Source organism: Nomascus leucogenys, chromosome 17, assembly GCF_006542625.1.
Source record: "Nomascus leucogenys isolate Asia chromosome 17, Asia_NLE_v1, whole genome shotgun sequence".
Taxonomy (NCBI): Eukaryota; Metazoa; Chordata; class Mammalia; order Primates; family Hylobatidae; genus Nomascus; species Nomascus leucogenys.
In genome coordinates this window covers 7,812,200-7,840,188 of record NC_044397.1, presented here as the reverse complement: position 1 = coordinate 7,840,188, position 27,989 = coordinate 7,812,200, and the positions used below count along the sequence as shown (strand labels likewise).

General features: G+C 40.2%; 1 protein-coding gene across 1 annotated transcript in view; it reads right to left on the bottom strand.

Moving 5' to 3' along the window:
* Nucleotides 1-27,989, bottom strand: part of CDC5L (cell division cycle 5 like) — a 57,843-nt gene extending 29,854 nt beyond the window's left edge. Inside the window, exons 1-8 of the mRNA XM_030796192.1 lie at nt 27,767-27,989; nt 25,286-25,389; nt 23,115-23,276; nt 22,387-22,514; nt 19,535-19,634; nt 12,065-12,283; nt 9,612-9,756; nt 7,439-7,627 (exon numbers count right to left, since the gene is read on the bottom strand). Coding sequence (XP_030652052.1) covers nt 7,439-7,627; nt 9,612-9,756; nt 12,065-12,283; nt 19,535-19,634; nt 22,387-22,514; nt 23,115-23,276; nt 25,286-25,389; nt 27,767-27,811 — 1,092 coding nt within the window. The 5' untranslated portion in view covers nt 27,812-27,989. The remainder of the gene's footprint in view (nt 1-7,438; nt 7,628-9,611; nt 9,757-12,064; nt 12,284-19,534; nt 19,635-22,386; nt 22,515-23,114; nt 23,277-25,285; nt 25,390-27,766) is intronic.

Genomic DNA, 27,989 nt, shown 5'->3' with positions numbered 1-27,989 from the left:
TAGGCAGCCCTGGTGACCAGACTTCTGCTTCAAACTCACAGAAACAGTAGTGACAAAGAGCCAACAACCCTCCAGACTTCCATGCCTGGCCTCCAGATTTCCCTATAAGCTACGACTCACCCCACACCAGGGCTGGTGACCTTTCTCCGATCTTTAACACTCCTTTTCAGACCTTTAATGCCCCGCTTTTCCCATAACTGTATATGGGACTAATTCTGCTAACAAATTCCTTATTCCATGATTTTCATAGTGGTTCTGTTTCCTTAATTAAATCTTGACTGATATACCCTAGACTACATCAGAGGAGGCCAAGAGACAGAAGCAAAACTCCTCTTATCCCTAGCTACACACAACAGCAGCCAGAGGTACCACCTTTATCACACATAGAACAGGGACACTGAACCAATAAAAGCTCACAAAGCAAAAATAAAATTTATCAAAATTTTACATAAAAATGTCACAGACTAGACTAAATCTCAACTTCTGTCAGTTCATCTTAGAGGTTCCAAAGGGCTTTAGCCAATCATAATCATTTTCATTAGTAGATATTTATTTTACTGTGGCAGAGACTACTCCTTGTCACCAAGCACCCATTCTCTTCCTCCATAGTAACAGAAGCCTCAATTCTTAACCAGCACCTGGCTACCCAGAACAAATATCACACGTCCCAGTAGCTAGGACATGTGTGCCTAAGTTCTGGCCAGCAGGACAGACAGAATGATGTGTGCAAGAGATGTGTTCTTAAGAAGGTAAAGGGTGTGCCCTTTTTCCTCCTTCTTGCAGCTATATGCAAACATGATGGCTGGCCCTGCAGCGACTGTACCTGCCACAAGGAGAAACTAAGAAGAGAAACCTGACATGGGGGAGGACAAAAAAGCAGGTGCCCAGGTCCCTGACACCATCGAGTGCCACACAAGCCCCAGTTTGATTTATCTCTCAACACTTAGAACATGAAACAGAAATAAACCTCTATTCTATTTAGGCCACTGTTAGAGGTTTTCTGTTACAGCTAAACCTAATTCCAACAAATATATAACTTCCCCCACATCTTTTAGAAGAGAAATCCAAAGTTACAAGCCCCAAGCTTACTGCATATGGCTCAGGTTCTAAACCTGTTTTGTGCTTTTTCAAAATAACTACACTCTCCCAGTTCACATTCACTCATTACTTCAGTATTCTTTAACAATCAGTTAAAAAGCCTATTAAAAACACAAAAGGATACTACAAGGCTATAGGAATTAAGACAGAGTGGTACTGGCACAGGATAGATAATAGCTCAATGAGACAGAATTGAGAGTCCAGAAATAAACCCTTACATTAATGGTCAATTGATTTTTTAAGGGCTGCTAAGAACATACAATGGGAAAAGAACAGTCTTTACAACAAATTGTGTTAGGAAAACTGGATATCCACATGCCCAAGAATGAAGGTAGATCCATACCTAACAGTACATAAAAAACTAACTCAAAATGGATCACAGACCTAAATGTAAGCACTAAAACTATAAAATCTGAGGAAAAAACATGGGAGTAACTCTTCATAACCCAGGGTTGGAAAGAACTTCTTGGATAAGATTAAATGCATAAGCAAAAAAGAAAAAGATAGCTAAACTATACTTCATGAAAATTTAAGCCTTCTGTACTGCAAATGAGAACATCAAGAAAGTGAAAACACAACCTACAAAATGAGAGGAAACATCTGCAAGTTATATATCAGATAAGGAACTTATATCCGGAATATACAAAGAACTCTTACAATTATAAAAAACCCAGTCAGGTGCAATGGTTCACGTATATAATTCTAGCACTTTGGGAGGCTCGGGTGGGAGAATCTTGAAGCCAGCAGTTCAAAACCAGCCTACGTAACACCAGCAAGACCCTGTCTCTATAAAAAATTTTTTAAATTAAAAAATAAAAAGATAACCCAATTTAAAAATGGGTAAAGAATATGAATAGCTATTTCTAAAAAAAAAAAAAATATACACACACACACACACACACACACACACACACACACACACACACACAGGCCAGGTCAGGCACAGTGGCTCACGCCTGTAATCCCAACACTTTGGGAGGCCAAGGTGGGAGGATTGCTTGAACCCAGATCTTCGAGACTAGCTTAGACAACATAGTGAAATCCCATCTCTACAAAAACAAAAAATTAGCCAGGCATAGTGGTGCACACCTGTAGTCCCAGCTACTTGAGAGGCTGTGGTGGGAGGGCTGCTTGAACCTGAGAAGTTGAGTCTGCAGTGAGCCATAATGGCGCCACTGCACTCCAGCCTGTGTGACAGAGCGAGACCCTGTCTCAATAACAACAACAACAAAGATATAAAAATGATCAATAAGCACACGAAATGTCATTAGCTATTAGGGAAATGCAAATCAAAAACACAAGATATCACTTCACAACTAGGATCTGTCTGATTACAAGATGGCTATAATCAAAAAGACAGAAAACAAGTGTTGGTGAGGATGTAAAGAATTAGAACACATTACACATTCCTAATAAAAATGTACAATGGGCTAGGCATGGTGGCTGATGCCTGTAATCCCAGCGTTTTGGGAGGCTGAGGCAGAAGGAGCACTTGAGGTCAGGAGTTCGAGACCAGCCTGGGCAACACAGGGAGACCCCCATCTCTACAAAAAATTAGAAAATTAATTGGGCCTGGTGGTGCATGCCTGTAGTACCAGCTACTCAGGAGGCCAAGTTGGAAGGATCACTTGAGCCCAGGAGGTCAAGGCTTCAGTGAGCCATGATTGCACCACTGCACTCCAGCCTGGGCAACAGAGCAAGACCGTGTCTCAAAAATAAACAAATAAAATGGTGCAGCGACTTTGGAAAACAGTCTGGCAGTTCCTCATAAAGTTAAACATAGTCACCATAGGACCCAGCAATTCCACTCCTAGGTATATATGCAAGAGTAAGGAAAAAAACATGTCCACACAAACATCTGTTCAAAGCAGCATTATTCCTAACAGTCAAAAGGTAGAAACAACTCAAGTGTCCATCAGCTGATAAGTGGATAAACAAAACATGGTATATTCATATAATGGAATATTACACAACGACAAAAAGGAATGAAGTACTGATACAAGCTACAACATGGATGAACCTTGACGATATTATGCAAAGTGAAAAAAGCCAGTCACAACATCATATATTATGATTTCATTTACATATATGTGCAGAATAGGGAACTCTATAGAGACACAAAGTAGATTAATGGGTGCCTAAAAACTTGGCAGGTTTGAGGGGAATGGGGAATGACTGCTAATGGGTATGGGTTTTCTTTCTGGATGATGAAATTATTCTAAAATTTACTGTGTTGATGGCTATACAACTCGGTAAATACAGTAAAAATGGGTGAATACTGTAATAGTGATATCTCAATAAAACTGTTTAAAAACCACGAAAGGAGTTCCATTAAATGTTCCTTATATTGCCCTATAATGTAATTTATTCCCAAAATTTAAAAAAAACTATTTTTTTTATTTCAAATGTGAATATTCACACTTGCAAACTTCTTCAAACAGCACCACTGAAAAAAGTGGGGGGTCAGGTGCAGTGGCTCATGCCAGTAATCCCCAGCACTCTGAGAGGCCAAGGCGGGCAGATCACTTGAACCCAGGAATTCGAGACCAGCCTGGGGCAATATGGCGAAACCCTGTCTCTACTAAAAGTAAAAAAACTGGCTGGGCACAGTGGCCGTGACCGTGTCACTGCACTCCAGCCTGGGTAATGGGGCGAGACCCCGTCAGAAAAAAAAAAAAAGTGGGGAACAGGTTATTCCTATCTGTCAGAGAAGTGGAGACATCTGAAAGGCTGAGGCATGGATTAAGTGACAGAACCAGGAAAGCATGCTCTGTATTTTAATGAAAGGGCTGGATAAATGCTGCACATGCACAAGCAATACTAAGCCATGTAACACTGACAGAGCCTCTATCAGAAGCATCTCCATCACTTCAGGGCCACCAGGAGAAGATGGCTAGCAGGATTCTTACAATACCTATAGCCATTATTGCCCCCTGTTATTAACAGGTCTATACAGTTTAAGTGGATTCCTGCCTGTATTGTGGACTGTGTAGGTCCCTCCATATTTCCTCTGTGAGTGGTTAGGTTTTCTCTTTCCCAGTCTGCCTGAACAGGCTTATCTGACACTTTACCTGGCCTTGAACACCCTGAAACACATTCCTTACCTGTGTTCAGAGTCCAAGGAAATAAATGCAAGATCAAATTATTGTTTTTAAAGCTTCTGATATGCTAGATATTTTACTTATTTACTTGAGAAACCCTATGTTCAGACCTCCTCAAAGCCTTGAGCTGGCTAATAACTAGTTGCCATAATTTCATAAACTTTCACGAAACAGTATAAAATGAAAATAAAAAGGAGAGTGATAATAAAAAACAAAGTCTATAGGATTTTTAGTCACACACACATACACACACACACACACACACTCTCTCTCTCTCACACACACAAGATTCATAAAAGACAGAGGGGCTTTACTCTCTGAAGAGAGTACAAAAGATTTCTAAACCACAGAATACCAGGAAGAGTTAAGAGCAAAATTATTACTATGAAAATAGAGAAATGAAGCAGAAGTTTTTATTTTAGATTGGAGACATCCAGCCTTTTTCCCCAACTAGGTTCCCAGAGACTGGCCAACTTTATACCCTGTAGATAGGAGACTGGAAATTACTTCTCTGAAGAAATCTGACTAACCTAAGCAAAAAGAACTAACACTGACCCAAAAGAACTAACACTGACATCAAGAACTCCCCCAATGAAACATCCCAGCCAGATCAGCCTCCAGGGAAGCCAGGAGTCAAGGAGCCCTACCCACACCTAAGGAGCTTCCAATCAGCTTGTGATTGCCCCCCACCCACCTCTAGACACAGGCAAAAAGCACCAGACATTTGAGGAAATACCCATAAGGAAAGACAGAAAGGAAACAAAACAAAAAACTTAGAAACTATGCAAAGAAAAGAAAACTTATAAAAACAAAACCATCATTAACAGCCTCAGAGAAATAAGATACTCATGAAATAAGAGATGGTAAAAAAAATACTGAACAAAATTTTAAAAAGCACTTAAACATTACATATATGACAGTAAATTAAAAACTGAATAAAGATAAAATTGAGAAAACCTCCTACAAATAAATCAAAATCAGTAAGATAGAAAACTGCAGAAGAATTAATAGAAAACTTGGAGGTTCATAAAGAGATCAATGAAAGGGAGAAAAACAATTTTAATTCAAAATAATTTTACAAAATTGAAGGTCATGAGTCTCTGGAATGAAAAGATCCACAGTGGTTGAAAAAGACCTTCACCAAGAAACATGCATCATAAATCATGTAAGATAATATAAGCTTCAAGAAACGAAAAAACGAGGTTTCCTTTTAACAAACTGAACAGTATAGGAGGTCTCAAGAGCAACAGTGGAAGCCAGAAGACCTTGCAGTGCTACCTTCAACACTGTGAACAAAAACCACCGCAATCTGGGATTCTATACCCAGTTATACTGTCAACCAAGAGGGTAGATTAGTAATTTACAGATATGCAAGATCTTGAAAAATTCTACCTCTGGAAACAACCTAAGGGTCCATCAGTGGAGAAATGAATTAAAAAATATGTGATATATAAACACAATAAAATACTATTCAGCCTTAAAAAAGAAATCCTGTCATTTGTGACAAAATGGATGAAACTGAAGGACATTACATTAAGCCGGATACAGAAAGACAAATTGCCCATGATTTTACTTATTTGTGGGATCTAAAAAAGTCAAACTCACAGAAAAAGAGTAAAATGGTGGTTACCAGAGGCTGAGGGGTGAGGGAACCAGGGAGATATCTGTCAAAGGACACAAAATTTCAGTAAGACAGGAGAAATAAGTTCAAGACATTATACATCACAGTGATTATAGTAACAGTATACTGTACATTTGAACATTGCAAAGCGTAGATTTTAAGTGTTCTTACCACAAAAAATGATAAATATGTGAAGTAATGCACATGTTAAACAGCTTGACTTAGCCATTCCATAAGGTATACATATATCAAAACATCATACTGTACACCATAAATAGATGCAATTTTTCCTTATCAATGAAAAAACTAATAAAAAAAAATTCTACCTCCTATGAACCCTTTCTCTGAAAGCTACTGAATGATATTCTTCATTGAACAAGGGAGTAAACCAGGAAAGCCAAAGACATGGGAGCCTGGAAAGAGGGGATCCAAGGGACTCTCTAGGGTGACAGCGAAGGCAAATCAAAAGAACAAGAACAAGCTATAAACAAGCCCTGAAGAATAACCAGTCCAGCAAGAACATTCGGAAGTTCTAAGAAAGATTTCTTCAAAAAGATGAGGCTACCTAAAGTCAGCACAGGTTAGAGAAAACAGACACAGCCAGCGTAGTCTAGAGTTGAATTAGTGCTTAGTCAAAAAACTTAGCAACTGAATAAAACAAGTATTAGCTCCAAGAAAAACAAAATACTATACCACAAAGTACAATGGTATGCTATGGATTACATACTGTATGTACGAATATTACGTATTTGTATAACTTACACAAATTATAAGGTAATTCATGGTTTAGCAATGAATAGGATTTACAGAGTCGTAAGATAAACCAAGAATATAAAGCTAACCAAATTCTAACAGACAATAGGGGAATAGAAAATGTATGCATGATGGATACAGAGGGTGTGGAAGCCAAATGTCAAAATCTATGTGGAAAAACAACAGATAATGCCTAAAACTGAAAATGGTCGATGAGTAACAAAGATCTTTTAGTGGTAAGTAAAACAAAGAGTTGTAACAGGCACCTCTATGGATGAGGCGCACGAGTGTTTTTCTTGCTAAGCCTTACACAACTGTTTGCCTCAAATCAAAGCCTTAAAATTATATTCCTGACTATTAGAGACGAGGAAATGAGATGTAAGGGCACCAAAAGACCCAACTATGTTTTGTAGGTTTGGATATTCTCTGGCATACAGACACCCTGGGAACACACAAAGCTGTGTCTACGCCATGTGTTAGAGAGAGGGAAGAAACTAGAACTGCAGGCACACTATGCGAAGCTAAGTACAGAAATGCAAGGAAGTATTTCTTTCTTTCTAGGATTGGCAGGCAATGTGAAATTTTACAAAACTATGCTTTACTGACAGGTACAAAAGACTAATGAAGGTAGAAGGGCTGGCTTCAAAAAGTTACAAATTAATAAATGTGAAAATAAAACTACCTTATTGCTGAATCTATTTAGCTTCTCGACTACAGAAATGTTGCAAGATCTATGCATTCAGGACTCAGTGTCAAACCATTTACACTAAAAGAAACACAAGCAAACCGCTTAGTTCTCTCCTGCATGATACTTCTAAGGACAATAAACAAAGTAAAAGGCTCATTCTACTACATGACACCTTACCTGCAGAATTCTGTCCTGGGAGGCTGGTGTTCGTGGTGTTCTAAGAGCAATGCTGTTGTTGGTGACATTGTACTCAGACAAAAGTGTACTGGAAGCAGAGTTTGTTATGCCAGATTCCTCGGCAGTTTGACGTGCTATTTCACTCGCTTGGCCTACTTTTACAACTTCCTGGAGTTCTGCATCTGAAATCTAAAAGGACACAATTATCATAGTAAGCAACATTTTAACTGAGGCCGGGCACGGTGGCTCACACTTATAATCCCAACACTCTGGGAGGCCGAAGAGGGCAAACTGTTTGAGCCCAGGAGTTCTGCTCCTACCTGGGCAACACAGCAAAACTGTCTCTATTGAAAAAAAAAAAAAAAAAAAAACCAACATTTTAACTGAGAGCTGACACAGCTTTAAATTTCCATATTCCAGAAAAATGAATTGGTGAAGCTGTGTGATTAGTATCAGGGGTTCACGGTAGTACTCATCTTTTTTGTGGCTTTGAAAGTTTCCATAATATAGCTTTAGAAAGGCTTCCCTACAGAATGTGAGGGGAAAATTCACATATGATATAGAATCAAGCTACAAAGGCTGTATGTCTATACTGAAATTCTTTCAAATCAACATATCAATGTACCAAGAATGTAAAATAGCAGTACTTATACAAAACTGGAGGAGGAAGACTGAAAACCAATTAAAATATCACACAGAAAGAGTCCTGTGAGCCACAAGATCCCTAAGAAAATCTAAAGGTGTTGTGTTAGTAATTTTACCAAAATAAATATCCTAAGGTGTACTAAGAAAAAAATTAAAGACAAAATTTCAATTTAATAAATATCCCCACTAGGAATGAATGTCGGGATATGACAAAATTCGTTTATGCCCAAGAATCTTGTGTTGATGCAGCCAATGTGCTAATGTGGGAAAAGAGTTCTTCTGGTCTCCTAAGTCCTTTCTTCTGCACCATTAAATCTGTCCAATTCTATAAAGCTGTACTACTCAAAACAGAAAAAAAAAGGGTTAGCAGGGCGTGGTGTCTCACGCCTATAATCCCAGCACTTTGGGAGGCCGAGGCGGGTAGATGGTAGCTCACGAGGTCAAGAAATCGACACCATCCTGGCCAACATGGTGAAACCCCATCTCTACTAAAAATACAAAAATTAGCTGGGCGTGGTGGCGCACGCCTATAGTTCCAGCTATTTGGAAGGCTGAGGCATGAGAATCGCTTGAACCTGGAAGGCGGAGGTTGCAGTGAGCCTAGATGGCGCCATGGTACTCCAGCCTGGCGACAGAGCGAGACTCCGTCTCAAAAAAAAAAAAAAAAAGTTACCCTAAGGTCCCATGTTTCTGACCAACTATAGTAACTTAAAAGAATACACCCTGTAATAAGCTGAATGAAAGAATGTTTGTATCTCTTTTCTCCACAACTCCCACATTGATTTTCACAACTGTTGTTTCAAAAAAGAGAAGCATAACACAACAAAACATTCCCTGGGAGAAGGCAGCTTGAAGTCCACAAAGCCAAACCACACCTTTACCCTCAACAGCTACAAAAAAGAAGCCCAAAGCCCTACCCTGTTGACAAAATGTTAAGAGCTGATAATTACTTACCAAACCATCATATAAGCAGTTTAAGCTCTGATACAATAATTTATACAGAGAAGCTGAAGCTATCTTACCATACTATATCACAATTACTTGTGGGATTTTTTTGGGGGGGTTTTGTTTGTTTGTTTTTTTGAGACAGAGTCTCACTCTGTCACCCATGCTGGAGTGCAGTGGCATGATCTTGGCTCACTGCAACCTCCACCTCCCAGGTTCCAGTGATTCTCCTGCCTCAGCCTCCCGAGTAGCTGGGATAACAGGTGTGTGCCACCAGCCTGCCTAATTTTTGTATTTTCAGTAGAGACAGGGTTTTACCATGCTGGGCAGGAACTCTTGCTGTCTTGAACTCCTGACCTCAGGTGATCCGCCCGTCCTGGTCTCCCAAAGTGCTGAAATAACAGGCGTGGGCCACCACAGCCAGCCCACAATTACTTGTTTTTATGTGTGTCTCACCCATTAAGCTGTGAATTTCTTAAGAGCATCCAGCACAAACCTGGTACACAGGCCTTCAAACATTTGCTGAATAAATGATATAAGCATATAAATTCACGTAGTGAAAAATTTGCTTTTATCAGATTACCTGAGGGGCAGGAAGTACTAGTTTGCTTCTCTTTTTAGTAAATTCAGAAACACCACTAGTTTGAAGAATAGCTGACGGTAAATCAGATTCTTTTTTCCTTTTCAAATGCTGTTTGTCTTTTTTTCTATCTCTTCCTTCTTTTTCACTGTCATGGATCAAAGTAGAAAAGAGATTTTTAAGTTACATATAGGCAAAAACATTAAAATCCATACAAATACTCAAATCCTTTGAACAAACAACCTCATTTCTAAGAAAATAACTAAGAAGGCCAGGCGCGATGGCTCACACCTGTAATCCCAGCACTTTGGGAGGCCGAGGTGGGTGGATTACCTGAGGTCAGGAGTTCAAGACCAGCCTGGCCAACGTGGCGAAACCCCATCTCTACTAAAAATACAAAAATTAGCCAGGTGTAGTGGCGCGTGCCTGTAATCCCAGCTACTCGGGAGGCTGAGGCAGGAGAATCATTAGAACCTGGGAGACGAAGGTTGCAGTGAGCTGAGATTGCACCACTATACTCCAGCCTGGGCAATAGAGAAAGACTCCATCTCAAAAAAAAAAAAAAAGAAAAGAACTAAAAAAAGGCAAAAACAATATACATTAAGTAGTCCCCTACACCATTACTTACTATATTCAAGATGAAAGCAAACTCAGAATAGCAACAAAATTATTAATAAGGTATCCTAATTGAAGTACTAAATATTAAAACATATAAGTATGAAGATTGTGATAAGCAAAACATTCCACATAACGTCAAAACAAAAACTATTCGTATATTATGAATACATTCAATAAAAACATGTGTGCACATAGGAAAAAGTACGACAAGTATGTAAAAAGGAAAATGTGTATGAAAGAAAATTAAAACATAATTTTTAAATTTCCCTTTAAAACTTGTTATTAAATTGTCATGATTCTTAAAATTCACAATTTTTTAAAAAAGGCTGTCTTAATACTGACAAGTGACATCTAAACACGGTTAGGAAGCCTAAAGACAGGCTCAAAGCAGTCTTTCAAAGCTCCAGGAATACCTCTTCCCCTTCTGTGTGTCTTTCTTGCCTCCCCCACTTCGTACTCCTTCCAAATGAATAGTTTTCCTGTTCAATCTCTTTATTTGTAGAGCCTACCTAAAGCAAAGTCCTAATCTGAGGAATAAATACAATAGAGTACATCTAAGAAAATCCTATTTTACAATGGCTGATAGCTGTTGTTTTGTAACAATTCATGTCAACAGAAATGAAAGGTCAACAGAGAAGAAAACTTTTAAAAAATTCTTGACAACCATAAAATACTATCCCTACAATATTCAGATGAGATTTAAAGAAACTAAAAATCTCAAGAAATAGGGAAAATCTGCTGTGCCCTAAAACATAAAGATTTTATAAATGTTTATCTATCCCATCAAGTGAAAGGATCAGTAAGTTTTTTCTTTTAATTTCATCTTAATAAAAACAAGGTAAAATTTTTCACTAGAAAAGACTACAAGGGCCGGGTGTGGTGACTCATGCCTGTAATCCCAACACTTTGTGAGGGACGCAAAGGGAGGGTAGCTTGAGCCTAGGAGTTCAAGGCCAGCATGGATAACACGGCAAGACCCACCTCTCTACAAAAAATAAAAAATTAGCCAGTCATGGTGGCACACATCTGTACTCCCAGCTACTTGGGAGGTTGAGGTGGAAGGACTGCTTGATCCTGGGAGGTGGAGGATACAGTGAGCTGTGATCATGCCACTGCACTCCAGCCTGAGTGATAGAGTGAGACTTTGTCTTAAAACAAAAAAAAAATTTTTTTTAAAGGCTAAAAATACCAGACTCAATTTTGACAGATTACTCAGCCACTAGTAAAACTAACCTATTCATAAATGTACATAAAAGTTAAGATGTGATTCAAAAACAGTCAATTAAGAGCCATGCATTTCAACTCAAGAGCCATAAACAGCATTCTGTGCTAAAAACATGATAGCCAGAGTCCCTAATTTTCTCAGAAAGATGAATCCATTAAATAAATAAAACCATATGTAGGCCACATTGTACTAATAAAAATCTAGGCCAGGCATAGTAACTGATGCCTATAATCCCAACACTTTAAGGAGGATCACTTGAGCCCAGGAGTTTGAGACCAGTCTGGACAACAAAAGGAGATCCCACCCTACAAAATAAAAAACAAAAAATTAGCTAGGTGTGGTGGTGTGCACCTGAAGGCCTAGCTACTCAGGAGGCTGAGGTGGAAGGATTGCTTGAGCCCAGGAGGTCAAGGCTTCAGTAAGCCGTGTTTGTACCACTGTACTCCAGCCTGGGCAACACAGCAAGACCCTGTCTAAAAAAAAAAAAATTAATTTTAAAAAATTTAAAATAAATAAATAATAAAAATCTGGCTCTGACAAGGATAATACTTGGCCCTTCGTAAGACCCCTCCTGCTATTCCTTTCCATTTCCAAAATCAGAAAGGCAACTTACGATCTTAGCTCCCCATCAAGATCCTGTTGTCTTAATTTCCTGAAATCTGCGTCAAGAGCTTGGTAGTTTTCCTCGGAAGTATCATAAAAACCAAGGGCAGGCTTTTTTTCAAATGGGATTTCAGCATTATAATCAACTCCTCTCTTCCTTTTTCTTTTCTTCTGAATTTCTATGCCAGCTGCTCGAAGTTCTCTTCTTTTTTGGAGGGCAGCAAGACGTCTGAAAAGAATGCAAAATCACTTTGAAAATCATCTGCCATGTGACAGGGATAAATTATCCCATACAGTTAAAAAAAAGTATCTATTTATTTGGGGAAGAAATATTTATTTAAATCCTTACCTCACACCATTCACCAAAACAAATCCTAGTTTTAATTTAAAGGTGCACACACACATGCACATAATAAGGCAAAAAGAAAAACCAAAAGGAACTACAAGTAAATACATAGCTTATCTCTGGATGGAAATGTACTTACTAAATATAAATTAAATAAATGGCAAAGGAAAAAAATCAACAGCTTTTTTTCCTTTTAACCCACTCATCTGCACACTGAATAGCTTTGAGATATAAAACTTCTAACTGTAACACTATGAAAATTTATAAATGAAATTAAAAAGCAAATGGTAGGAAAAAATATTTGCAACTAGTATGACGGTTAAATATAAAGAGTCAAAGCAAAGTTTTTTTTTTTAAATGCACTCAAAGGGTGTAAAAAGAGCAAAAGGAAACAATTCACAAAGGAAAAAATGCAGGTAACTAAAATGACAAAAGTTTTACTTAACAATTAAAGAATCACAAATTAAATTAACAAGTACCATTTGTGCATATCTAATTAATACCATTCAGTTTTTTGTTTTGTTTTAGTGGCAAGGCTGCAAAAAATGGACAGTCTGCTGCACTGGTAATGAAAAAGTATATTGGTGCATCTCTTCCCAAAGAGAAGTTAGAAATACACATTCACAGTCTAAAGATTTTCATATTTTTTGAGCAGCAATTTCACTCCTTAGCCTTTAGCCTAAGGAAATAAGTTACACCATAAGCAAGGACTTAATTACAAAGCTGTTTACTAAGCACTGTTTATAACAGTAGATAGCTGGATACAATCTAAACATCTATCAGTAAGAAATTAAATGAATTTATAAGATATTATACAGACATTTACATAAACTTTTAAAAGGCTATAAATCTACTCTGACATGGAAAGAGGCCCAAGACATACCACTGTGTAAAAAATGTTAGAAAGTTTACATGTTACAGAGCAACACGTAAGAACTGTATGCATATCTATCAATGAATATATGCCTGAGGAGATATGAAGGATGTCCACCAAAATATTAATAACGATAGTCATTGGAGGGTGGAATTCCATTTAATTTTTACTTTTTTTCTTTGTATCTTCCTACGTTGCTATAACTGTAATGATTTCGTGATAAGAAAAGCTATTCACAATATTAAAGACGGAAAACAAGTTACAAAACAGTATCTATGAGTAACTTCCAGCATGACAGCATGAGGAACTCCATAAACTCACTACCCAGGGAGAATGGTGAAAATTACATATATTTTAAAAACAACCAATTAAAGTCTCTGAAGAGGATCAGAAGCAGATACAGCAAATATATAAACATTAAATCAAGAAAATCTACTTTAACTCGGTAAGAAACACAAGAATATAATATTTAAATCAAGACCCACTCCCTCCTTCCCCCCAGCTCAGAGAAACGGAGACTCCACTCCACACAAGTGCAGCCAAGAACCCAGGACTCCTTCTCCCCTCCAGCTCCCAGTAGTAGGGCTTTCATTCCAGGAGGAGTAGGACATCCGTATTTCTGGTGGCAAAGTTCCATCAACAGTGGCTGAGAAGTGGGCTTCCTTCTTCCATCCAAACAGAAGTCCTAGCTTTGGACACAGTGCTGCTGAGAATACTGGGGCCCTGATAGCCTTTGCCCTGGCTTATGAGATGAGGGTTCCACGCTGGGGGTGGATGGGGAGGGCAAGCCAAGGAAACCTTGGGCTGCTGTCCATCCCCCACTTCCCACCAAACACTCAGCTAATAAAGTAGGGCTGTCACTTGGAGACATGTCCTGTCAGAGCCCTGGGGAAGAAGCAGGACACAGAACTGAGAGATCACATCTCTCCTCAAACAAAAGGACTTCATCTGCAAGAGTGTAGAGAAGTTCAAGCCTAAGGGCACTCTCAAAAACAGTGGAAGTTCTGGTAAAAGGCAAGTTGGGAAGAAACTTGACAGACTCAATGGAGATACCAGTGAATCAATCTGTAGGCCTACTAGTTTGCCAGAGAGAAACAGGGAATAAGAGCTGGGAGGAGCCCTCCTGGGGTGAGAACAAATCTCAAACACTGATATCAGGAAGCATCCCTTCAAAGGAGCCCAAATTTGACTGGATCAATTTGTAGTGCAACTTATGCCCCAGGACATTGTTGAAAACAACACAGCAAACAGCTGGCAATCAGTGAAACTTAACAGAGAAAGGAATGTCAAAGAGAGCACTGCCCAAACCATGCCATCCCAGGGTGTCTGTGAGCATATCCAAGACTGTCTCCCTGAGGAGCAACATCAGATGCTTCTCACAGGAGGTGAGGGAAGAATAGATTGACTAAAATTGGCCAGACACGCTGGCTCATGTCTATAATCCCAGGACTTTGGGAGGCCAAGGCAGGTGGATCATCTGAGGTCACGAGACCAGCCTGGCCAACATGGGGAAACCCTGTTTCTATTAAAAATACAAAAATTAGCCAGGCACGGTAGAGAGTGCCTGTAATCCCAGCTACTCTGGAGGCTGAAGCAAGAGAACTACTTGAACCCAGGAGGCAGAGGTTGCAGTGAGCCAAGATCATGCCATTGCACTCCAGCCTGGGTGACAGAGCGAGACTCCGTCTCAAAAACATAAAATAAAATAAAATAAAATAAACCAGTCGCCAAACAAGTAAACAAGCAAATAATAAACGAAGGCTGGGGGAGTACCCAAAATTGCTACAATATATTATCTAAAATGTCTAGTTTCCAACAAAAAATTATAAGACATGCAAAGAAACAGGAAAGAATGACCCATATGCTAGAAAAAACGCAAGCAACAGAAACTGCCTGAGTACAACCAGATGTCAGATTAACAAACTTGAAAGTAGCCATTATGTTCCAAGAACAAAAGGAAACCAAGAAGTAAAGGAAGGTATGATAACAATGTTGCATCAAATAGAGAATATCAGTAAAGAGAGAGAAATGCTTAAAAAGAACCAAATGGAATTCTCAAATTGAAAAGCACAAAGCTGATCAGCTAACTTAGAAAAAGAATGAAATAACAAAAATGAAAAAAAAATTATTTAATTAAAAAAAAAATAAGGTAGCCAGGTGTGGTAGCTCACACTGTAATCCCAGCACTTTGGAAGGCCGAGACGGGCAGATCACCTGAGGTCAGGAGTTTGAGACCAGCCTGGCCAACATGGTGAAACTCTGTCTCTACTAAAAATACAAAAATTAGCCGACTATGGTGGCACACGCCTGTAGTCCCAGCTACTCAGGAGGCTGAGGCAGGAGAATTGCTTGAACCTGGCAGGTGGAGGTTGCAGTGAGCAGAGATCATGCCACTGCACTCTAGCCTGGGTGACAGAGCAACTGTCTAAAAGAAAAAAAAAAAAGTACAGGCTGGGAATGGTGGCTCACGCCTGTAATCCCAGCACTTTGGGAGGCTGAGGCAGGCGGATCACGAGGTCAAGAGATCAAGACCATCCTGGCCAACATGGTGAAACCCCGTCTCTACTAAAAATACAAAAAATTAGCCAGGTGTGGTGGCAGGTGCCTGTAGTCCCAGCTACTCAGGAGGCTGAGGCAGGAAAATGGCGTGAACCCAGGAGGCGGAGCTTGCAGTGAGCCTAGATCACGCCACTGCACTCCAGCCTGGCGACAGAGCAAGACTCCGTCTCAAAAAACAAAACAAAACAAAGTACTCTGAAATGTAAACTTCACTAGAGAGGCTCAACAGTAGATGTTAACTGGCAGAAGAATTAACAAACTTTAAAACAGAGCAGTAACAATTACACAATCTAAACAGAGAAAAAGAATGAAGAAATACAAATAGAGCCTCAGAGAAATATCTGGCACTATTAAATCCACCAACATAAGCATATACAAGGGTACCAAAAGGAGAGAAGTGAAAACAGCAGAATTAAATATTTGAAGATATATAATGGCTGAAATTTTGAAAAATTTATTGAAAAACATTAATCTACACATCCAGTAAGCTCAATGAACTCCAAGTAAGATAAACAAAAATAAATCTACAAACAGACACATCATATTAAAAATGTTGAAAGCCAAAGACGAGAAGATTTAAAACCAGCAGGACAGGCCAGTCACAGTGGCTCGCACCTGCAATCCCATCACCTTGGGAGGCCAAGAAAAGAGGATAGCTTGGGGTCAGGAGTTCAAGACCAGCCTGGTCAACATAGCCAGACTCCATCTCGACAAAAAAAATTTTTTTTAATTAGGTGGGAGTGGTGGTGTGCATCTGTAGATCCAGCTACTCAGGGGGCTAAGGCAGAGGACTGCTTGAGCCCAGGTGCACAGGGCTGCAGTGAACTCTGCACTACAGCCTAGGCAACAGAGAAAGACCCTCTCTTAAAAGAAATTAAAATTAAAATTAAAAGCAGTATGACAAAAATGATTTAACACTTACAAGGAAATCTCAGTAAGATTTACAGCTGACTTCTCATTAAAACAGTACAGTATAATCTTTGTATACACATAAATGCACATCTATGTTGAGAGAGAGAAAGGTTTAGAAAAATATATTTCAAATTTTAAAGTAATTTCATTCTTTAAATAATGGAAATAAGGACTTCAAACCACATTAGAAAACCTTTACACAATAATGAGGCCGGGCACGGTGGCTCACGCTTGTAATCCCAGCACTTTGGGAGGCCGAGGTGGGCGGATCACGAGGTCAGGAGATCGAGACCACGGTGAAACCCCGTCTCTACTAAAAATACAAAAAATTAGCCGGGCGTGGTGGTGGGCGCCTGTAGTCCCAGCTACTCGGAGAGGCTGAGGCAGGAGAATGGCGTGAACCCGGGAGGCGGAGCTTGCAGTGAGCCGAGATTGCGCCACTGCACTCCAGCCTGGGCGACAGAGTGAGACACTGTCTCAAAAAAAAAAAAAAAAAAAAAAAAGAAAACCTTTACACAATAATGCTAAATGAATATAACCAAGCCATATAGCATTATATTATCTATGTCCCAAAATGAGAACATTAACAATACTAGAAGGAAAAATGTGTTACTTTTATAATCAATAAAAAACTGCTTTAAGTTATAAGGTAGATTTGTAATTTAACATTTAAAAGCAAATAGCCCTGCGCTGCACTTTGCATAGAGGCCAATCCGGCCTGTTACAATGTAACTTACAAAGATATGTAGATTCTACAAGAATGCCTACAAGAAATTACAGGGTAAATTAAAATCTGCAAATTTTATTTAAAGCAATCAATGCTAGCCACACTTGGAGATTTTTCACATATGCATTTCCTGTGTCCCTGGCCCAATCCACGTGGTTAAAGGGCTCTAAAAATTTTGTCCCCTACAACCATGGATAAAAATGGAAAAGTGATTTTTTTTCAACCTTACTCACAGTACTTAACTCTAAAGAGCATATAGAATAGAGAGGTGGCCAAGAATGGTAGAAAAGTTAGTACCTCCTCTTGGTTTCTGTTTACTGTCCCAGGCAGCTAATACCCCCAAATAAGCTAGCTATTCTAGGCTAGCAATTGGCTAGCTCTGCCAACATGCATCCTCAGGCATTAAAAAATCCTCCATCCCAGGATCTGGCACTTCAAAGCCATTAATTACAACATAACGCTACTCATCAGGTCAAGAAGAACCAGCAGGCCAATCTGGGGGCCACAAGGGATGGTTATTCTAGGGCCTGAATCCCAGAAGCTAATAAGCTGTTACACAGTCCAGATTTGCCCTTTAGTGACATCATCTTGGTTTCTGGGCTATTAGGACTGATATCGATCATGGACTTAACCAAAAGGAAAAAAGGGGAAAGTGAAGAAAATCCTGGGTGAAAGACAATGTGTAATATATATTCATTTACTTTTTAAAAGAAGATTTCTATAAGGGCCTAAAATTTGGTTCTAAGCTCATTGATTCCCTCTTTGTTCAGCCAAGTTTCCTGTTTTACAGCCAGTGCCTTCCCAATACCAATCAAGGAAAGTTACTAATTGGCAGTCATACAAAAGACACATAATCTTGTGTGCCCTACAGTCATGTGACTCCAAAACAGCTACAACAAATGAAGCTCTCATAGGCCAACAGAACACACTCGACATACTGGATAAACTGGGCAATACTTCTGCCATAGCTTAAATTTTTTTTTAAATATGGTTTTCTATAACTATTCTGAAATGGTTAGGGGAAAAAAAAATACAAGATATTTTCAGAGAAATAAAGAAGTTAAAGAATACTAGCGAAATGGGAACTGGACAATTCCAATTATTATTCACCCAACAAGGTTAATAAATCATGCAGTTTTATTGGTCCTAAGGATGCCTAGACTAATTATTGAACTATGAATGGGGAGACAAGCACGTGTTGTGAAATAATGTATTTGGTCTTCAGCCCTGTTTCCAACAATACAACTCCTAAAATCCTGGGACTCTTCCAAGTGGTAAGTGTCTTTCTGCATGTTAATGAGTTGACTGATAGCTGGCAGTCACCAGAAGGGCCACAGCAGGATTAGAGGGGTTGGGACTTTCAGCCATACCCCCCAACCTCAGGGGAGGGGAGAAGGGCTAAAGGTTGAGTTGATAAGCAACGGCCAATGATGTAATCAATCTTGCCTATTTAATGAAGCCTCCATAAAAACCCAAAAGGACAGAGTCTGGAGAACTTGTGGGCAGCCAAATACATGGGGGCTTCCAAAAAGGTGAACAAGAACACACTCACTTGCTGGGAGGGTGGCATACCGCAACTCCAACGGGACATAAGCACCTGCACTCAGGGACCCTTCCAGGCTTCACCCTATGTATCTCTTCATGTGGCTGTTAATTTGTATCCTTCAAAATATCCTTTGTAATAAACCAGTAAATGTGGGTGTTTCCCTGAGTTCTGTGAGCCCTCTAGCAGATGAATGGAACCCAAGGAGGGGGTGGTGGAACCCGGCTCGTTGGTCAGAAACACAAGCAAGATAACCTGGGGCTTAGGGTCAGCATCAAAACCGGGGTTCAGTCTTGTGGGACTAAGTCCTCAACCTGTAAGATCTGGAGCTATCTCCAGGTAGACAGTATTAGAATTAACTGAATTAGAGGACACCCAGCTATCCACTGCAGAATTGACTGCCTGATTGCTGGTGGGGAGGGAAAAAAAAAAAAACACGTTATCTGGTCACAGAAGTATTCTGTGTTGATTGTTATGGGAGAAAAACACTTTGTTTTTTATTCCTATATCCACACATACCTTGCTTCTTCTAATTGTTTCTCTCTTGCTTTCCTCTTGGCCTTCTTTCCCTGAGTATTAGCCAAGCGGGCTCTGGCTTCAGAAAGCATCTCAAGTTCATCTGCAAAAATTAAAAGAAGAAAAACTAAGTATTTTCTTAGTTCTTACAAACTCTAGAAGCGAGGTATGTAAGAGACACTCTATTCCTCAAAATGAGAAAAAAAACATAAAAATACTGATTTTATGGTGTAGCATAATGGAAACAGCTTGAGTTTTGAAGTCAAAGAACCTAGGTTAAAAACCAGGCCCACCACTTGCTAGCTATGTGACCTTAGTCACTTACTTACCCTCCCTAAGCATGTTTCCCTATAAAATTGGAATAACAATTCCTATTTCACAAGGATTTTGAGAAGAGCTAAGTAAAATGAAGTATGTAAAGCATCCCGCAAGCCTTCATTAAACAGTGGCTACAATTATTGTATCCTTCATTATCAACTAACTGGCAAAGCACAAATTGTGAAATAGGGTAAAAACTATTTAATTATGAGAGAACTGCTATCATTAGATACTTTTTTTCCCCTCAGAACAATTTCTCTCCTCCAATACATTTTTCGTGGCTCTACAGAATGGAATAATACATGCCACTATTGATGCCTTAGAACAATTCCTATGCAAGGCTTTCCAACTAAATCACATGGGAACTTGTAAAATACTCAGATTCCAAGATCACTGCTGTTCCCTTGCCTCCCACACCACCCCAGATGTACTGACTCAGTATATACAGGAGAAGCCCTGATATTTCTATTTTTAAATGCTCCGTCTGTGATAATGATGCAGCCAGCCTAGCCACAGCCTGCCTTTGGGAATCACTACGTTCAAACTTTACATTTTAGAAACTCAACAAATATTCACTGAGTGCTTCACAACAACCCTGCTAAGGTAAAGCAGGTATTAGTATTCCCCATCTAGCAAGAAAGGGAATCAAAGCTCAGAGAGATTTTATGACTTGTCTAAGGTCAAACAGCTAATAGGTGGCACACACGGGTTGAAAATCCAATTCCTGACTCTGTTAACTGATACATCATACTTTACATGTTTATAGGGTACATGTGAGAGTTTGTTACATGCATAGAATGTGTAATGATCAAGTCAGGATATCTGGGGTATCCATCACCTTGAGTATTTATTTCAGATCTCTCTTCCAAGTACTTTAAAATATGTAATACACTGTTGCTAACTATAGTCACTCTATTCTGCTATCAAACATTATAACTTATTTCTTTCCATCTATGTTTGTACCCATTAACCAACCTCTCTTAATCCTGCTCTCCCACCCACACACCGTACCCAGCCTCTGGCATCTATCACTTTATTCTCTATCTCCATGAGATCAACACTTTTAGCTCCCACATATGAGGAAGAATATGCAGTATTTGTCTCTCTGTGCCTGGCTTATTTCACTTAACATAATGACTTCTAGTGCCATCCATGTTGCTGCAAATGACATGATTTCATTGCTTTTTATGACCAAATAGTATTCGTGTGTGTGTGTGTGTGTGTGTGTGTGTGTGTGTGTGTGTGTACTTTTTTTTTTTTTTTTTTGAGACAGGGTCTTGCTCTGTTGCCCAGGCTGGAGTGCGGTGCTTGATCTCGACTCATGGCAAACCCAGCCTCCCGGGCTCAAGTGATTCTCCCACCTCAGCCTCCCCAGTAGCTGGATCTACAGGCATGCGCCACCACACCTGGCTAATTTTTGTATTTTTTATAGAGGAAGGGTTTCACCATGTTGGCCAGGCTGGTCTTGAACTCCTGGGCTCAAGTGATCTGCCCACCTCAGCCTCCCAAAGTGCTGGGATTACAGGCGTGAGCCACCATGCCCAGCCCACATTTTCTTTATCCATTCACCCATTAATGGACACTTAGGTTCCACTTTCTATTGTGGAATTCCTGATTCAATGCCTCCCAGAATCACTGTTAAGTCTCCATCACCACCTCACAGGTTGCCTTCTCACACAGAATAAGTAACTTGCCTACAGTCAAATAAGTAATTAATAGGACGACTGAGGTCCAATATTCTGACTTGTTGTCTCTCTCCATGGAATAGGAATGAGAAACAGGATCTTCAAGGGCTCACCTCTAGCCTCTGAAAAATCTACCCAGTAGAATGACACTACTCAATTTTAAAAACAGGGTCTCGTTATGCTGCCCAGACTGGCCTCCAACTTCTGGGCTCAAGGGGTTATGTTGCCCAGACTGGCCTCCAACTTCTGGGCTAAAGAGACTGACCCACCTCAACTTCCTTAGCAGCTAGCACTACAGGTACACACCACCACACCCAGTAACACTGCTTAATTAACTGAATTGAAGAAACAGAAGATGAAGGGGCACTGTTCAGAAAAAGCAACTACTCTATAACAGAAAAGACTGGACATATTTGGAAAGATACTTAGAATAAGAACACTGCTGATAGAATTGGGGGCCAGATATGGTGGCTCACACCTATAATCTCAACACTTTGGGAGGCAGAAAAGGGTGGATAGCTTAAGCCCAGGAGTTTGAGACCAGCCTGGGTAACACAGGGAGACCCAATCCCTACAAAAAAATTTAAAAATTAGCCAGTTATGGCGGCATAAACCTGTAGTCTCAACTACTCAGGAGGCTGAGATGGGAGGACTGCTTAAGCCCAGGAGGTCAAAACTGCAGTGAACCATGATTGTGCCACTTCATTCCAGCCTGGGTAACAGAGAAAGACCTTGTCTCAAAAAAAAAAAAAAGGGATTCTAAAGTAGAGGAGTTCAGAAAGGAACTGAAAGAGTGAAACCCGAGGAGTTTACAGTTACCAAAGAAATAAATTCCTCAAAGCATACACTTACCCTCATCCATATCAATTGGATCAGGCCGCGCTGGTTTTGTTTCTGGATTTGGATCTATTTCTCCAGGTTTAAGTTTTCGTGGATCATCTGTTGTTTCCTCTTCATTGTCTCTTTGGGCAGCTTTATCCCTAGAAAAAAGCCCATAGGAGTTAGTCACACTAAGTACCATTTAGTGTTAAAATTACCAGATTTCCAAGTTCTGACACTCTTTTTCCCCCAAAAAAACCAATGGATGGGCTTTAACAACATAAAGCCTTTTTACTATCACTTCATCTGAAAGAAATGATATTAAAATTTGCTAATTTCAGTGACTGGTTTCAATCACTCTGAAATGGGACACAAACAGATCCTAATCACAAATGCAGTATGGCCATACAAATTAAAAAAAAAAAAAACTATTAGTAAAGAACCAAAATGTTCCAGTAGTTAATTCTTAGCAGTGTGATTACGGGTGACTTTTCTTTGCTCTTTTACTATTTCTTCCCCAGATTTTCTATGATGAACATGCATGACTTGTATAATTCTTTTAAATTATTATTTTAGGAAGTATATGACAGAAGGCATAATTTTGATGAACTATCTGAGATTTGGAAAATATCCAATGGCTTTAGCTTTGGGTTTACTCACATCCATAATTAAAAGTTTAAAGACAGAAAATACTCAAAGTTTATTCAGCCTCTTTCAGAACATATACATATATTCTATGCTCTTTCTGAAGATTCACTTACAGAAGAAATTCATAGTGTTCTAAGCACTGAGCCGCTGTTCTTCCAATGATTGGAGCAATGGTCCTCCACTGAGTTGGCATCAACTTGGCCAAGTGCAAGAGTTTTTCCTCTTCTTCTCTGGACCATTCTGTCTTCTTAATGCTTGGATCCAGCCATTCATACCTATTAAAAATAGATCATTTTCCATATTAATCAGTTACCTGGCATAAATATCCAATTTGCACAATGCATACACTGACTTGTGCTCTCATCCTTCAATTACTAAAACTGTTCTTTTTGACAACAGAATATTTGCTGTGTGGTTACACTTACCCCAGTCAATATTCCCCATCTCATCACATTCTATTTTATTTTAATTATGCAAGATTAGTAATGGTTAAAAAAGGTTACTTCACTGACTCATGATCATATGCCTTCTTTCTCAACTATCATGTTTTTATTTATTTTACACTTTTCTAGAAATTTTGAAATAATTGGAAGACAATACAACCTCACGTTTCTTACAGTGTTTCTAGTTTTCATACTATTTTCTCATGCTTTGATTCTCACACCATGGCTTATTTCTTTAAGCATTTGACTTACACTCACTAAATTCACCGTATCTTTTCATTTGGTATGTTTTAAAATTTAAGTAAAACTACTATGACATCCCCTCTGTCTTTCCTAATTCCCCACCCAGCCCACCTTTTCCATCCAGTCTACTTAGCTGGATGACAGGCAGGCAAACAGGACTTAAGTCCTACCAAATATGAGAGTAGGAACTGGTACCACTAAGACAAACAGAAATCAGAACCATTTCTTCAGCCTAAAAATCATCTTCCTCTTAACAGCCAATTTCTACATTCAAAAAGCCTCGCTCTGTCGCCAAGGCTGGAGTGCAGTGGCACCATCTCAGCTCACTGCAGCCTCCACCTCCTGGCTTCAACTGATCCTCCCACCTCAGCCTCCCAAGTAGCCACCACGCCTGGCTAATTTTTGGATTTTTAGTAGAGACAGGGTTTTCACCATGTTGGCCAGGCTGGTCTCAAACTCCTGACCTCAAGTGATCCCAGCCTTGGCCTCCCAAAGTGCTAGGCTTACAGATGTGAGTCACCGCACCTGGCCAATGTCTACATTCTGATCTTTTCCCCTAACCAGGTGCCTAGGAAGTTAGGTTATTCTTGTATAATCCAAAGTATTTTCCTAATGCCACATGAGTTGGGGATGGTGCTAAATAACTCATGCCAAGAACATACTAAATAGCTTCACGTGTCCACTACTCTATGATTTAAGAGGTGACACCAGTCGAGCACGGTGGCTCACGCCTGTAATCCCAGTACTTTGGGAGGCCGAGGTGGATGGATCACGAGGTCAGGAGATGGAGACCATCCTGGCTAACACAGTGAAACTCCGTCACTACTAAAAATACAAAAACTTAGCCTGGAATGGTGGCAGAAGCCTGTAGTCCCAGCTACTGGGGAGGCTATGGCAGGAGAGTGGCGTGAACACGGGAGGCGAAGCTTGCAGTGAGCTGAGATCACACCACTGCACTCCAGCCTGGGCGACAGAGTGAGACTCCATCTCAAAAAATAAAAATAAAAAAGAGGTGACACCACAGGTTCAGAGCTGGCTTATATGTTTTAATATATATAACATATTAAATATGTTTAATATATATAACATATAACATATTAATTATAAAATATATATTTCAACTGTATAATAAGGAAACTTAACTACCGTAGGCTTACTTAGAAAATTAGCCATTATTTATCATTTATTTCTTTAAGAAAGTAAGTTCTAAAACAGCTAATTTATGCACTTTTAGAACACAATTAATTTACAAGCTGGGGCTCATCTGTCCCTGAAAGTAGACTTTGTATGCTTCACAAAGCACTCTCAAATACATTAACCCATTTAGATGACAACTCACATCTCTATCAGTCAGGACCAAGTATTATTATCCCTAATTGGGAGAAAACAAGGGCAGGGGAGAGGGATAGAAAAATGGCTTGCCTAAGATCACAGAGGAAGCAAGTGACAGCTAAGTCAAAAATTCAACTTCCATCTCCCACTCCATGCCTTGTTATATCACGATGTCTGCTTTCTTTGATAAGGTTCACAGAGTTGACACTTTCCATCATCATAATTAAGCTCCTTTTCTGTTTTCCACTTATTAAACTGATACATACCATCTGGCTTTGCACTGCTTTGCTGATTTTCTATGCAGCAATGAGGCAATCCTAGACCACTGGTTTTTCCCATATTTCATTACTGCTGCTTTCAGAATTTCATCCTAAAAAAAATTGCCAAAGAGTACATTGAGTCACAAAACTCCAAGTGAGAAAAGACAAAATTTAAATTAACTCTGATAGGGCTGTTGGAGACAGACACACATAACATGCACATACACACCCCCTAGGTTAAAAGACTAAGGATGAAAACCTCAGTAACTATAATAATAAACAGCAACCAAGAATTAAGAAATTAAGAAGAAATCCCTTAGAAAGACATCTACCAACACTTATACCACACTCTCCAATAAATTGGGAGTGGGAACAGCCCAATCTGAGAAACCCTACTTTATGACAAATATTAAGAAAAAGTATTCTTCAACGTGTGGCTGTCCTTCTCTTCAAAAAGGATAACTAGAAAACACAATAACAACAAAAAGGTATAACTCATTCATTTATACACTCACTCAAAAAACACTTCCTGAACATCTACCTTGAAACAGTTCTTGCGGAAAGGTCTTATCAAACAGGACATATCCAGGCCTCAAGAAGCAAGTTGGGACTCTGGTGAATATATTCTCCAATCCAAGCCTCCTGTCTCAAGTTTATATATGGCATTTCCCCTCCAGCCCCTTAACCCCAACTATGATCCAAGAATCCACATCTCAGGTCTAACCTAACAATTACGTATTTCCACCCCAACCCCACCAGTCAGCTCTCCTTCCAATTTCCCCGTCTCTAGATACCATTTCACCAGGGCACCCATCGCCATGTGGAATGCACCAATCTCAAGGCAGCCTGGCAAGCCAAGCCAAAGACAAGAAGGTAAATGGGGCCATAGATGCATGCGCTTAGGCGATTTTACCTCTATGCTTTTTTTCCCACATTGGATTTGAGGTACATGCCTCTTGAGATACCCCACTCCATCCTCTACATTTCCCATGATCAAAGATACTTTTTTAAAAGGACTGCAGAGCTTTGACCACTGCACAGGAATCCTACTGTTACTTGATTTTATATCTGTCTCTCCCTCAGAAGTCATCTCTTCTCCAATTTAAATAGTCTGGTTCCCTCGGTGCAAGCTGACGCAGTTTTCATTGTCTTTACTTGTAACTCGGTTGCAGTACAACTACACTTAAACACATTTTCAACTAAATAAATATGGCAGATGCCTACTCTACTTGATTCATTCTGCAAACACCTGTCAAGCAACCTACTTCACGTTGGTTACTGTCCTAGGTTCTAGGGATACCAAGACCTGGTCTTCTCGCAATGCTGTCTGGTGAGGTGAAAGAGCAACTAGCACTTACTCAGAGGCTACTATGTGCCCTACTCTGTTCTAAATATTCCAAACGTATTAACTCGTGTAATCCTCAAGAGAGCTAAGTAGTGTTATCCCAATGTAGAAAAAGTAGAAAACTGAGGCTTTCAGAAGTTAAGAAACTTACCCAGTACCACACAGAGGATGTGATGCTTACAAAAAGACAAAGCAAGCTTTAACAAACGGAAGAAAAAGGTACCATGAGAATACTGGGGGTGCAACTAATCCTTACAGAGATTCCAAGAAGTGTTTCCGAACTAGGTTTGAAGGACGATCAGAATTAAGCGCTAGGAAGGCAAAAGATGTAAAAAAAAAAAAAAAAAAAAAAAGAATCCATAAAATTTAACGAAAAAAAGACACGGAGCATGAAAAGATATGATGTGCTCCAGAAACTGATAAATTCGGTACACTCTGAACACAAAATGCACTAAAATCTAATTTCTATTTCACTCCCACTCTACTGCCCTTTGGCTCACCAATGGCACTATCCACTACGTTCCTAGAAGCAGAGACTATCCTAGGCAGTTTTTCCTTTCCGGCTTCTATCTAGGCAAAGGCAGTGACAGAAAGAGACAGACCTTGGGATCTGTCGGGATGGCAGACAGATTATGCCCTGATAACAGATAACCAGAGAGATGCGGGCATAAACGGGCTCTCTGAACCTGGCACTCAAACTGCTTCCCCTCTGCAAGGAAGTCAATGAAGAAACAAAGTTGTGGCCACGGCAACTTCTTTATTTCTGAGTATCAGACAGAGTAGTGGTGCCCGGACTGAGTGGATGGTGCCCCGGGGGACCAACTCTCGCTGGGTTGGAACTCCGAGTTCCTCCGGGGGCGGGGGGGTGGGAGGGGGCGTATTCAAGTCAACAAATGTTCACTCAGGGCCTAACAAGTGAGCTTGGAGCTGAGTAGCCAGGTGGTGACATCACGGTCCCTGTCCTACTGGCGCTCGCACAACACGGGGCCGGACACACGGTAAGGGCCCCGAGGGTCAGCCCCCGGGCTGCCCTCCACGCAGACCCCACAGGGTCTCCTCCTCGCCTCCCCGACCTCCGCGCGCGTGCGCACAAGCTGCTAGAGGGAGCGGAGGGCAGCGGACGGCGGGAAAAGGAGACTTACCTCGGTATTCCTCCATACGCCCCCCTTGATCATAATTCGAGGCATCTTGGCGGCAGGGTGTCTCGGCAAGCAGCCGAGAAGAGCTTCAGAGAAGTAGTAACGGCGCTTGGGCCACGGGACTCAAAGCCGCCACTTCCTCCAAGCGCGACCTTCTGCTTTGAAGACCTGCGCAGGCGCAAGGTGGGGGGGCGGGGAGCAGAATAGCAAGTCTCGCGATATCTGG